Source organism: Gavialis gangeticus, unplaced genomic scaffold (assembly GCF_001723915.1).
Source record: "Gavialis gangeticus isolate Ggan-Ray unplaced genomic scaffold, GavGan_comp1, whole genome shotgun sequence".
Taxonomy (NCBI): domain Eukaryota; kingdom Metazoa; phylum Chordata; order Crocodylia; family Gavialidae; genus Gavialis; species Gavialis gangeticus.
Genome location: NW_017728998.1, coordinates 31,117,911 through 31,131,137, shown reverse-complemented (window position 1 = coordinate 31,131,137; position 13,227 = coordinate 31,117,911). Strand labels below are relative to the sequence as shown.

General features: G+C 39.8%; 1 protein-coding gene across 6 annotated transcripts in view; it reads left to right on the top strand.

Annotated features, from left to right (window-relative positions):
• Positions 1-13,227, top strand: part of ZNF423 (zinc finger protein 423) — a 382,482-nt gene that overhangs the window by 231,014 nt on the left and 138,241 nt on the right. For all 6 annotated transcript variants that reach the window (XM_019505680.1, XM_019505676.1, XM_019505681.1 and 3 more), the window contains one exon: positions 2,567-5,790. In XM_019505680.1, coding sequence (XP_019361225.1) covers positions 2,567-5,790 — 3,224 coding nt within the window. The remainder of the gene's footprint in view (positions 1-2,566; positions 5,791-13,227) is intronic.

Genomic DNA, 13,227 nt, shown 5'->3' with positions numbered 1-13,227 from the left:
TTGTCTGAATTTTTCCCCTCTTTGTTGCCCTTTTTAATCATTTAGGTCCTTATACTAATACTAAGACAACAATAACAAGTTGCTGCTATGAAAAACTCATTCTAAAATATACATATTTAAAATGTCTTCTATGTGTACACACATGCTTCAGAGTGTATATGTGTATATGTTTGTGTGAACATATACATGTATAGAGAGAGAGAAAGAGAGAGAGGGTGTATACATACAAGACATTTTAAATATATATATTTTAGAATGGGTTTTGCATAGTAGCAACTTGTTATTGTTTACACAACAGCCAGTTAATTTATAGGGTAGCAAACAGTGTAATCCTTTTTTTTCCAGTAGAAAACAAGGTAGTGTTAGCAAATTCACCATGTGCTGCCCTACTTCAGGCCCAAGCATCCCCTCTGTCCCTTTTGTCTCCTTTCCCCATGAGGAGCCCAGCTGGCGTGAGCTGGGAATTAGCGAGCAGTGATCTACCGGTACCTCCCCACTGAATCTAATCCAAGAAGCTGGCAGCCAGCTGAATCCTTCCAGTCAGAAGGGCCCATTAATGCAAGTCCCTAGGGAAGCTGGCTCTCCTTTGCTTAGGGAGGGAACCCCTGTGAATGTGGCTGACATCAGAGTGAGAGGGAGAGAAAGGGAGGGAGGCAGCTCAGGATGTGGGGCAAACCTGAGTCTATGATATGGCACACAGGAGCGTACAACTGAGTAGGTTTAAACCTTGAGTGTGAGATTTGATTACTGATACAAACAAAAAAGAGAGCACATGAGACAGAGAGAGAGAGGTGGGAAAAGGGAGAGAGATTGGGTTGTGTTAGTTGTTCAGTACAAGTAGTTTAAAAAATAAGTGTATCAATAGATGCAATGTTTTGTAATGCTCAGACTGGGACAGGCTCTTAGAGTTTTGCGTAATATGTGTCCATTGAATGTCTGTAAACTGTGGTTGCTTGCTGAAAGGTATAAGGGCATTTCTGTAATGAACTTAAAATACTGTATTCATGTCTTCAGTCATTTTTGGAGTAGCTGATTTGGATATGATCAGATGAAGATGGTATAGTAGTACTGTATGAAAGGAGAAGGATATCTTCTGGTACAAATTTGTTCTAGAAAAGATGTGACCTTTTTTGCTAGATAAGTTGGTTTGCACAGGATTTTTTTTTTTTTTTGTATTCTTTCATTGATTTTTTTTTATATAGAGTAACAGAAATCCGTGTTTTTCTGGGGTAAAGAGATAGCCTTCTGATAAAGAAAACTTACGTTCTTCAACCGGCAATATCCTCATTAAGTGAGCTCTTTGAAAGCTACTCTACTGTACATGTGCTCTTATTGGACTGGTGACTATTTAATTGGCAGACAAGTGACTGTGTGGCAGTTTGCCTGCACAGTTAGGGTTTTTTTTTATTGGTTTGGGGGTTTTTTTTAAGCTAGAACAGGATGATTAAAAGTTTAAGAATGCTAAATGGCTTTGGCAAAATAGGTCCTTTTTGAATTTCCAAACATACGTATATCTGTGATCATATGTATGGTCAGAGTCTCCCTCCTTTCCCTCATTTTTGCTAGATTTACCTCAGGATTCTTTCATGGTTCAGTATGGTATTCAACTAGCAGCGTATTCACTTAATTCAATGTTTTCAGCCGGCTCTGTAGAATGAGTATATCTGCATTTATTTTATTCTCTTTTCTGCTAACAGTTGAGATGGTGAAATATGACAAAACTGTATTATTTCTTTAAAATGACCATTCTGCAGTTGGAAATGACTTTGTTTTTTTTTATGGTAGAACTGGTTTATAAAATATTTTGTCAAGTTTCAATTTAGGGTAAAAGAAGTATCATTAAGGAGTAGGCTGTGCTGTTTTGTTCTTGAAGTTGGTTGTCTAGTGGATGATTTGAAATCTCCAAAGAAGACTGTTAGTCTTTTTGCTATAATCAGACAACATTGCCTTCCTAAACCAATGAATACTATAACAATTCAAATTTCTTCTTAGATTTGGCTGAGCTGTCTCAAACCTGTCACTTTTTAACTTCACATAGATATTGGACTCTGTTTGCTTTTTCTAAATGTAACTGCTTTTTGTGCAGCCTTTAAATATGTTTCAGTTTTGAAGTAGAAGTGAAAAGATTTTGTTTAATGGAGACATTACTTATAATCATTTTGATATATCATTTAAAAACCCTACAAAATCACAGTTGATCACTTAGTGCTGTAGCTCTTGGTAATGTTTGTATTGCCTTGCTGCACACTGTATTTTGTTTTCTGTATTCATTGTTTATTGCTTTACAGTGCAGTGAGCAACTGTTAAACCTGCTAAAGAAAAATGCTTTATATAAATACTCTATGTTGGCATATTCATAAATTGCATTTACAATATGTACTTTTCTTCCTTTTTTTCCTAACATCCTTTAAAATTCAAGAGACGTTTATCTTTCCTTTTTTTGTTCAGCAGTTAATTTTTTTATACTGTAGTAACAGCAGCCCATAGTGTTGTTGAGAGGCTTTGTCCTTATTTCACAGATGCACTGGGAATTGTTTTTAATCTCCTTTCTGCTTTCCCATTACAGATGGTGATGACGACCCACAACTCTCCTGGGTGGCTTCATCTCCCTCCAGCAAAGATGTTGCATCACCCACTCAGATGATAGGAGATGGGTGTGATCTCGGCATCGGGGAGGAGGAAGGGGGGACTGGCCTGCCATATCCCTGTCAGTTTTGTGATAAGTCCTTCATTCGCCTGAGCTACCTTAAAAGGCACGAGCAGATCCACAGTGACAAACTACCTTTCAAATGCACCTATTGTAGCCGGCTTTTTAAGCATAAGAGAAGTAGGGATCGCCACATAAAGCTTCACACAGGGGATAAAAAATATCATTGCCATGAATGTGAGGCAGCCTTTTCTCGCAGCGACCACCTCAAAATTCATCTGAAAACTCACAGTTCCAGCAAGCCGTTCAAGTGCACTGTCTGTAAGCGTGGGTTTTCCTCCACCAGCTCATTGCAGAGTCACATGCAAGCTCATAAAAAGAACAAGGAACATATGGCAAAGACTGAGAAAGAGGTGAAGAAGGATGATTTTATGTGTGATTACTGTGAAGAGACATTCAGTCAGACTGAAGATTTGGAGAAGCACGTAATGATGCGCCACCCACAGCTTTCTGAGAAGGCAGATTTGCAGTGTATTCATTGCCCTGAAGTATTTGCAGACGAAAACTCACTTCTTTCCCATATTCACCAAGCTCATGCCAACAAAAAACACAAGTGCCCTATGTGCCCAGAGCAGTTTTCTTCAGTGGAAGAAGTCTATTGCCATTTGGATAGCCACAGACAACCTGATTCCAGCAACCACAGTATCAGTCCTGACCCAGTCTTGGGGAGTGTGGCATCCATGAGCAGTGCAACACCTGATTCGAGTGCATCGGCAGAACGAGGATCTACACCAGACTCAACTCTAAAACCTTTGAGAGGACAAAAGAAGATCAGATCAGTGGAGAGAGAGGAAGGCCAGAATTGGTCTAAAGTCACTTACAGCTGTCCCTACTGTTCCAAGCGTGACTTCAACAGCCTTGCTGTCCTGGAGATACATTTAAAGACCATTCATGCTGACAAACCTCAACAAAGCCACACGTGCCAGATCTGCCTTGATTCCATGCCTACTCTATACAATTTGAATGAACATGTGAGAAAGGTACACAAAAACCATGCATATCCCATGATGCAGTTTAGCAACATTTCTGCCTTTCACTGTAACTATTGTCCTGAGATGTTTGCGGATATTAATAGCCTTCAGGAACACATCCGCATCACTCACTGTGGTCCAAATGCTACCCCTCAAGATGGTAACAATGCCTTCTTCTGTAACCAGTGCTCCATGGGCTTTCTAACTGAAGCAACCTTGACTGAACATATTCAGCAAACTCACTGCAATGTAGGAAATTCAAAATTGGATTCCCCTGTCATTCAGCCAACACAGTCTTTTATGGAAGTTTACTCATGCCCTTATTGCACAAACTCCCCCATTTTTGGCTCCATCCTGAAGCTTACAAAGCATATTAAAGAAAACCACAAGAACATTCCTCTGGCACACAATAAGAAGTCAAAAGCAGAGCAGAGTCCAGTTTCTTCTGATGTTGAAGTCTCTTCCCCTAAAAGGCAGCGGCTTTCTGCAAGTATAAATTCAGTTTCTAATGGAGAATACCCATGTAATCAGTGTGATCTAAAGTTCTCTAATTTTGAAAGTTTCCAAACTCATTTAAAGTTGCATTTGGAGTTGCTTTTAAGGAAACAGTCTTGCCCTCAGTGTAAAGAAGACTTTGATTCCCAGGAGTCTCTCCTGCAGCACCTCACAGTACATTACATGACGACTTCAACCCATTATGTATGTGAGAGCTGTGACAAACAGTTTTCTTCAGTGGATGACTTGCAGAAGCATTTGCTGGACATGCATACTTTTGTATTGTATCACTGCACCCTTTGCCAAGAAGTTTTTGATTCCAAGGTATCTATCCAAGTACATCTGGCAGTAAAGCATAGCAATGAAAAGAAGATGTATCGTTGTACAGCCTGTAATTGGGACTTTAGGAAGGAGGTAGACCTTCAGATCCATGTGAAGCACAGCCATTTGGGTAATCCAGCAAAGTCACACAAGTGCATCTTTTGTGGTGAGACCTTCAGTACAGAAGTAGAACTACAATGCCACATCACAACCCACAGCAAAAAATACAACTGCAAATTCTGCAGCAAAGCTTTCCATGCCATCATCTTATTGGAAAAACATTTGCGGGAGAAACATTGTGTGTTTGATGCTGGTGCAGAGAATGGTACGGCTAATGGCATGACACCAACGAACAAGAAGACGGAAGCTGCAGATATTCAGAACATGTTGATGAAGAATCCAGATACATCCAATAGCCATGAAGCTAGTGAGGATGATGTAGATGCATCGGAGCCTATGTATGGTTGTGATATCTGTGGAGCTGCCTACACCATGGAAGTTCTTTTGCAGAACCATCGTTTGAGAGATCATAATATCAGGCCTGGGGAGGATGATTGTTCTAGAAAGAAGGCAGAATTCATCAAAGGTAGCCACAAATGTAACATCTGCTCAAGGACCTTTTTTTCAGAGAATGGTCTGAGAGAGCATATGCAGACTCACCGAGGTCCAGCCAAGCACTACATGTGCCCCATTTGTGGGGAGCGTTTCCCATCACTGCTGACTCTGACAGAACACAAAGTCACTCACAGCAAAAGTTTGGATACAGGAACATGCAGGATCTGCAAAATGCCACTGCAGAGCGAGGAGGAATTTATTGAGCACTGCCAGATGCACCCAGATCTCAGAAACTCCCTCACTGGATTTCGCTGTGTTGTCTGTATGCAGACGGTCACCTCTACCCTTGAGTTGAAAATTCATGGAACGTTCCATATGCAGAAATTGGCAGGAAACTCTGCAACCTCATCTCCCAACGGCCAGGCCTTGCAGAAACTCTACAAGTGTGCTTTGTGCTTGAAAGAGTTCCGTAACAAGCAGGATTTGGTGAAATTGGATGTTAATGGCCTGCCTTATGGCCTCTGTGCTGGATGCATGACCAGGAGCACCAATGGACAGTCTTCAGGCTTGACCCCACAGGAAGTTAACGAGAGACCATGTGGCAGTCTCAGGTGCCCAGAATGTAGTGTCAAATTTGAAAGTGCTGAAGACTTAGAGAACCATATTCAGCTAGATCACCGAGATCTGACACCCGAGACTAGTGGCCAAAGGAAGGGTACCCAGACATCCCCTGTTCCCAGAGTAAGTATTCTTGAAACATTATCAATTCTCATTTCATGGAACATAGACATTTCATGTAATTGAAAAATGATCTATTCAATTTAATATTAAAATACTGGTGCTGTAAAAATTTTAGTATCTCACAGAGTGAACTTTGCTATTACCCAGTCTTGCAGACTTCTGAGGTCTTTGTGGCAGGGCATCAAGGTTCTTATTATGGAACTGCTTTGAAATTGTCAGTAGAGAGGTGAAGTATGCTAATGGTAAATTTGGATGGTGCAGCTTTGGTTTGTGCTTGAATGCTGGTGCTGCTGTGTGGGTAGATCTGCAGCAACTGGAAATGCTTACATGGGAAAAGATATTCTCAATATCTAGAAAAAAGGAATCCTAAATATTTTCCTTCACCACATCTGAGGAATGAGCTTGATGGTAGGTTGCCAAGAGCCTTGTTTCGTTTGTGTAGCCTGGTGGCGTAAGTATCTGCTTTATTGAACGTGTTTATCTGGGGATCAAATGTGAGCAGAGAGAAGTGGGAGCTCAGAATAAAAAATGAAATCACCTCAAAACAATGCTTGGCGTCACCTAATTAGAGTCACTGGATGAAAAGGTAAGTTTTCTTTTATGTCCTTAAGAGAATGAATATTGGAAGCTTTCCTCTCCTGACTCAGGGTGGTGAGGGGAGGTTGCGTGTGTGTGTGCACATGCATGTATGAGAGAGAGAGAGAAGGCGAGAGTGAAACATTGAAAATCGAAGTGTTTCTTACAAACACTTTAAAAATAGACGGTATCTTTATGGATAAGGTTTTGGCCATGCCAGTACTCAAATATATATCTCAGATTATATTGCGCATGGATTAACTTGCAGCATTATTTTAAGTGGAACTGCTTCTTTCCCCTCTCTTAACACAAGGAGTTTTCTAATCAGAAAATTCCTGCAAAACATGAAGGTGGGAAAATTGAAAGAAAAGTGTTCTTCCTCAGTCTCTATAAGCAGGCTGCTATCCTGCTTCTCATGAGACTGATCTTCTCTCCAGTTCATCGTCTTTTCAAATTATTTGTCAAAATTTCAGTCCATGATTGGGTCAAATTATTTCTTATGCCGTGAAGAACAGATGGAATGAGAAGCGAATTTTGGAACTCTTCTCAGGAGACCAGTACCAGTCACACAAATGTTAATCACACCCCTCTGAGAATTTTAATTAAATATGATAGGGAGAAATTTTCAGAAGTGTCTGAGGGAGTTATACACCCAGCTCCTATTGAAAAATCCCTTTCATTGACTGTATCCTATGTCAGTCTGATAATTAAAGTACCCACGAACAGGTCTTGATGTTGTAGGCAGTAATAGGCTAGAAGATGCTGCTAGAGTAAACTGTGTCAGAAAGTCAGTAAATTTGAGAGGACCCCAAATAGGTGGTGGCAATTCTGATTGGGCTGAGCTCTGTTAGAGCTGTTACAATCTACATTGTCAATAAACTACAGATTGCATTAGTGTTCCAGCTTCAAAGACCCTGATACAATTTCAATTAAAATTTTGTTTGGTTTTGTTTGCTTTTAAATGAAACAACTGGATATTGTTCCCTCTGGGTCCAGTGAACATGTGATTAGCTGTGCTGTAATATACATCTAATTCTGCAGAGGAATAAAATAAGGAATGAAAATATTCGTCCCTTCAGTGTGATGCCTCTTGAGAGTTCAACTGAAACTCTGACTAGGTCACAGTCTTCCTTCTGCTTCTTTGCTCTTTATCTCCTTCTAAATTCTCTTAAACATTCTTTTATGTAGGACTAATTCCTATTTCATATGGCTGTGTGCACAGCCTAAAATATTATCTATTCTTTCCCGTCATCTCTCAGGAGTGGAATATGTTGCCATCTTCTGCTCTAATTTCTTGCTTTAACTCTCTCTTTTCAGTGAGAGCTTCCATACCTGTTCTCTCAGGGGAGAGTTTAAGTTCTTCAACAAGGTAAATGCTTTGAATTTCATCCCGTGAGGGCAGATTTTAGTTCCTTTGTATAAAATAATGAAAAATCAGCATTTATATGAACACCAAATAGCACCTGGACCAGGTGTCTTTGGCCTGCATGTACACCAGTGTCTGATACCTTTATGGTATGTACCCTAGGAGCAGAGACATTGTAATTTGGCGTAATTCATAATTTACCTTTAATTAGATCTACCATATTTGAATATTAATATCTTCTGACAAGTAACTACTGGCATTTCACTCTGGGAATTAAATGGGGTTTCTCAAGGTAATGCCATTTCGGTCTGTAAATATGTTTTTGAAGCATAAGGTTCTTCAAAGAATTATGTTCTTTTTAGAAAAGAATAATTTCCCATATTATTTTAAGAATACAAGTTTAACTTTACTTTTTTCAAAGATAACCAGGTTAGGCGGGTACAACAAAGTCTTTCTCTTGTAGTCTTCTTTTGGTATGCTGTACAATGGTAAAATATCATGTTTAAGTGTATACTACAAGCTAAGCAGTCTGCAGCTGTCCAAACAGGTTATTGCTCTATAATTCTTGACCACTCTACATTTTTTTAAAACTATTGATTTTTCTTTTTAACACAGACAAAAAGAATTGAGGATTAGAAAAATAAACAGAGAGAGAGCACACTGAAATTAAATTTAAAAATAGCACACATTTCAGTAAGCAAAAGAATGTGATGCTATCCCTTATGCAGGAAGGAAAAAGTAAGTACAGAATGTATAGGGTTCTGTAAATGCCAAGAGCATCCCACCTTTTGAATAGTTATACTATTCAAATGATACGAGTAAAGATGGGTGCCTTTAGGATATATTGGAAAACTTGAGAATTGAGGCAAACACAAGGGCAATGAAGTATAGAGTAAAAAAATAGATATATTAATAGCTGATGACTGGATGTGGGGGCCGAAGAGTACAGCAAGAGAAAGGGACCATTTCTAGCATTCCTTTATATGCATTTAAAGCTGCATTAGGACATTCTCCCCCTCTAAAGGGGAATATGAATAATTCTTTTCCTGTAGTCAATTTGGATGCTTCTGGTGATAGGTTTTTTTTTTTAAGTTGTTGGAGACACCTGGATAAGGACTTTATATCTACACAGCAACTTTGAGACAGTTGTTTTCTACCATCCCAAAACAGGAGAAAACATATATGCCTTACAAGCTAACAGTGGGTTTTCTTCCTGCTTGTCAGCTACCCTTAATATTTAAAACATCTGCAATCAAATCATCTCTCTATCTTTCTCAGTTATTTTAAAGCACCAATTTTGGTGATACCGAAGTTGGTGGAAAGGCTGAGGGATCTGGGACTCTTCAGTCTGAAAAAGCAAAGACTTAGAGGGGACTTGGTAGCAGTTTACCGCTACATCAAGGGCTTGGTGAACAACTGTTCACCAGGGCACCCTTGGGGGAAAACCAGGAGTAATGATCATAAACTCCTGGAAGATGGTTAGGAAAAACTACTTTACAACTAGGGTATCCAGACTGTAGAAAAAGCTCCCTCCAAAGGTGGTGCAATCGCCTACCCTGGAAATCTTCAAGAGGAAACTGTATGATCACCTTGCTGGGGTCACCTGACCCCAGTTTGTCTTTCCTGCTTGGTTCAGGGGGCTGTACCGGATGATCTTCCGAGGTCCCTTCCAGCCCTTACAATCTATAAATAAAATATCACATAGACTTATTTTGTCTATATCCAAATCCTAAATGGTATAAAGGTTTGCTTCCTGAACAAGGACATACCTACTTCAGAGAACCCATATTAATTATTTTCAAGGCATATTGAGCAGATTTTATTTGCAACAACACCAAGGGGACTAAAGAATGGTGGGATATTACTACTCTCTAACATATGACTTAGTTTTATGGTTTTTATAGTTCTGCTGGAAGAATTTCAGAGGCAGTTAAGGCTTAGGTTTTCTCTTCTAGGAATTTCCTGCTCTTGGATATGCCCAAGAATAGTAGGCTTTACTGTACTAGAGTCTATTCTGAGGTCTTGCAGACTTGCTGCACATGCTCATTTAAGCTCTTTTTGTTCAATCATGGATATATTAGAATTAATACATCCGTTTTCCATTAAAATATGTATATCAAGTCACAGTTTAGCTGAGATGGCTCCATTTTTGAATATGCATTGGTAGGCTCTTCAGACACATTTGCTGGAAAAACAACTGTGTCTAATGTTTCCAGCCAGAGGGGCATGCCTGGCTGGTTTAGTTTTGAGGCAGATAATGTTTGAGTGTATATTTTAATACTGTAGAAAATAACTTTTCAGATTCAACTTGAGTTCTTTATAGCACAGATTAATCATTATTCTAAAACTGTAATTATAATGATTGGCAGTTATTAACATCAACACTAGCAATTCAAGCAGTCAAGATACCAGTTCAGTTGCCATCTTAAGTCACATTGCTTTATTTAACCCACTCAAGTTAGTTGTGCTGAGGGAATAAATGAGGGGACCCAGAAAGTCGGGTGAATTAAACCTGTTTTCTGCTTCATCACCCAGCTCTCTCTCTTGCCCAGATCCTTTGAGATCAATTTCCTTTCTTCAGTTTTTCTATCTTACCTTGTGAATTGAATGGAGAAGTGTTTTCACTTCTTGTGAAAAAGTAGGATACTATTTTCAGGTAGTTGCCTGGAAATTGCATGGGAACAATAGCCATTTCTGAAAATAAACCAGGGCCCTATCATCTCTCTCCACCAATATTATAGTATTGATGTTATTCCATGCCAAAATTGGAATTAAATACCATGACTACTCAGTTGAACCTCTCTCTCTCTCTTACTTACCTTGTCTCTTATGTCACCTCAGTGTTACGTTAGCTACCCTTCAACAGCTCTTCAGACTGCAACTTTCTTCAAGTAGAGTTTTTCAGTTGTTTGTCACCACTTCTAATCACTGAGTTCAAAACTTTTCAAATGTCAAAAGAGACATCAGAAGAAACAAATAGAAAGATTGTGGAATCAGTTTCCCACAAGAATAGTAGTGATAGGTCCATATTGATGTTCTGAGTAACCTATTTCTGTTTGTGTTTAAAAGATCCATACTGACATAAACAAAAGCATTTTTAAAGGGAATTGGTAATTTACTTTAAAATACTCTAGCATAGGTTTAGGTGATTATCAAAATATGCATCTTGGGTGGCTTACGCAAAGCTCGTTTCTGGTTTATTCTAATTCATGCAGAGTACTACGTGACAAACTCGACTACCACAGTTGTACCGCTTGCACACTGATGTGTTTGTCAGTTGAAGCCAAGGAGAGACCTGACGTGGAATTTGAAATTTCTTGATCCAAGGGATAATCTCTCCAAATTGGGATTGTTGTATGTTGATAGGGTGACATTGTATGTGTGCACTAACTGTGCAGTGTCTGTTCTGTGGATAAATGATGAGTTCTGGGTTTGTTGGTATCCAGCTTTCAGAAGCCCTAAAATTCATGAGAAGAATGTCAAAAGGCTTGTCTACACATACCAATTTAAAGCGCTTTAGCCTGATTTTAAAGCACCACATTAAAAGCATGTGTCAACATGTGCACACCTTTAATGTGCCTTAAAAATGGCAATTTTAGGCCATTTGTGCCTAAATTTGATACCTGCAAAAGCAAATAGCTAGAGTGCATTAATGCATGTGTAGACACATTAAGGTGCATTAACACTGTGTATGGACTGACTTGGGACTAACGTTAGTCCCACGTCAGTCTGCGCACATGGCGCTAATGAGCTTTAACACATCCACGTGTAGATGTGAGCCTAAATCACCTTAATGTGCATTAAATTTAGACATGCCTAAATGCACATGTAAACATGCCCAAAGAGTGCAACTGTCAGTGTTAATACATTTTTAAAGGTTTGGATAGAGAGTTGAGCTGAAACACAGTCTTCATTAATTAGTGAATTCATTGGGGAAAGTTTTTAGGTAGCAGTGGTCACGTCTACATGTGATATAAGTGTGATGCAATAAACTAATGCAGTTTGTGCCAGACTTTATTGCTCCCATGTGTCACGTTTACATATGTGCCCAGGACCACAGCACATTGAACCAAGTTGTAGTAGCGCCAAATGGCAGGAGCCTCAGGGGGTCAGCCTTCTAGCCCAAGGCTGCTCTTACCTGGCTCAGTGTGCTACAGAGGGGCTGGCTGGGGCGTGAAGGTGCTCCAATGTGGGATTAGCCAGCAGGTAGCCCCTGCACTGAAGTGCCCCCGCCAGCCCTATCAGTGTCTACACATGTGTTAGGGTGCACTAAATAACACTGTTACAAATAAACACAAGTACTATCCTATGGCAGTGTTTATTAGTTTACTGTGGCCTAATAGGGCTGCATGTGTAGGCACTGAGACTTTAATGGGGAGCTAATTAGTCAGCTTGGCAGTAAATGTCTTGTGTAGACACGCCCAGTAAGTCTAAACCAATAAAGGAGATTTAGATAGCTTCAGAGTTTGGGAAGGTTTCCCCTTTTGAAAGTGAGCTGTGATTTTTGCTAAGTTTTTCACCAGTGTGTGTATATGAATGTATGAGTATGCATGTCTGTATCTGTGCACTTGTGCTTGTGTGCTGAGCTGGACTCCTAGAAAGCAGTGCTTCAGACATCAGCCTCATATTTTATTTACAGGGAATACCTTCTTGAGCCAGCTGATGGTCTATAACCAATCCAAACTATTTCCCTATTGGCTGGCTATGTTAGTTTACAGCTGATGGCATGTTGCCTTTTTGCCATAATCATATTTTCTGTCCTGGTCCACATTTTAACCAAACATAGTGGTTTGTATACCAGTGGGTATACAAACACATATACAAACTACATAAAATAATACCATACTGTGTTTGTTAATCTCCATCTCCAACCTGTTGCTGTTGATAAGATGTGAAATAGCAAAGATGTTATTGGTAACAACTGGTCTTTCTGTCCTGGGCCAGTATTCAAAAACATTGGTTCTCATATGCTGGGGGCGAGGTAGCAAGCTTAAACTTATTATTGATGCATCAGAAACTTGAATCTACACATGGGCTTGATGAGAGGAATTCAACAAAAAACAGTGTAAATGTAAACATTTAAAACAGAAAATTAATTGCTTTAATTAACTAGAAAGTAGGATTCTTGCCTTGGGTTTATCACTCCTGATGACTTGCATTCTCAATCATGCAGCTGCTAGCTGACAATATGGTCTTTTTGACTATGGCTTACTTCATTCTGGGGCCATGCACTGCAGCTGTAGAGCTGGAGTGTTCGTGGGATAGTGTGACAAAAGATGACTGCCAGGATGTAATTGTTACCTCCCAATAAACTTTATGCAATGAAGATCTTGCATTATTAGACTGCACATGAATTATCCCTCTAGCTCAGTGAACCTCAGCCTTTTAGAGTGGCATGCTAGGTGCTTATGACCTGGGTGTGTCACTGGCCACTACTCCCTTCCAGTAGGAAGCGGAGAGAGAGAGAGTGAATGAGTGTGGGGGGGGGGGGGGGG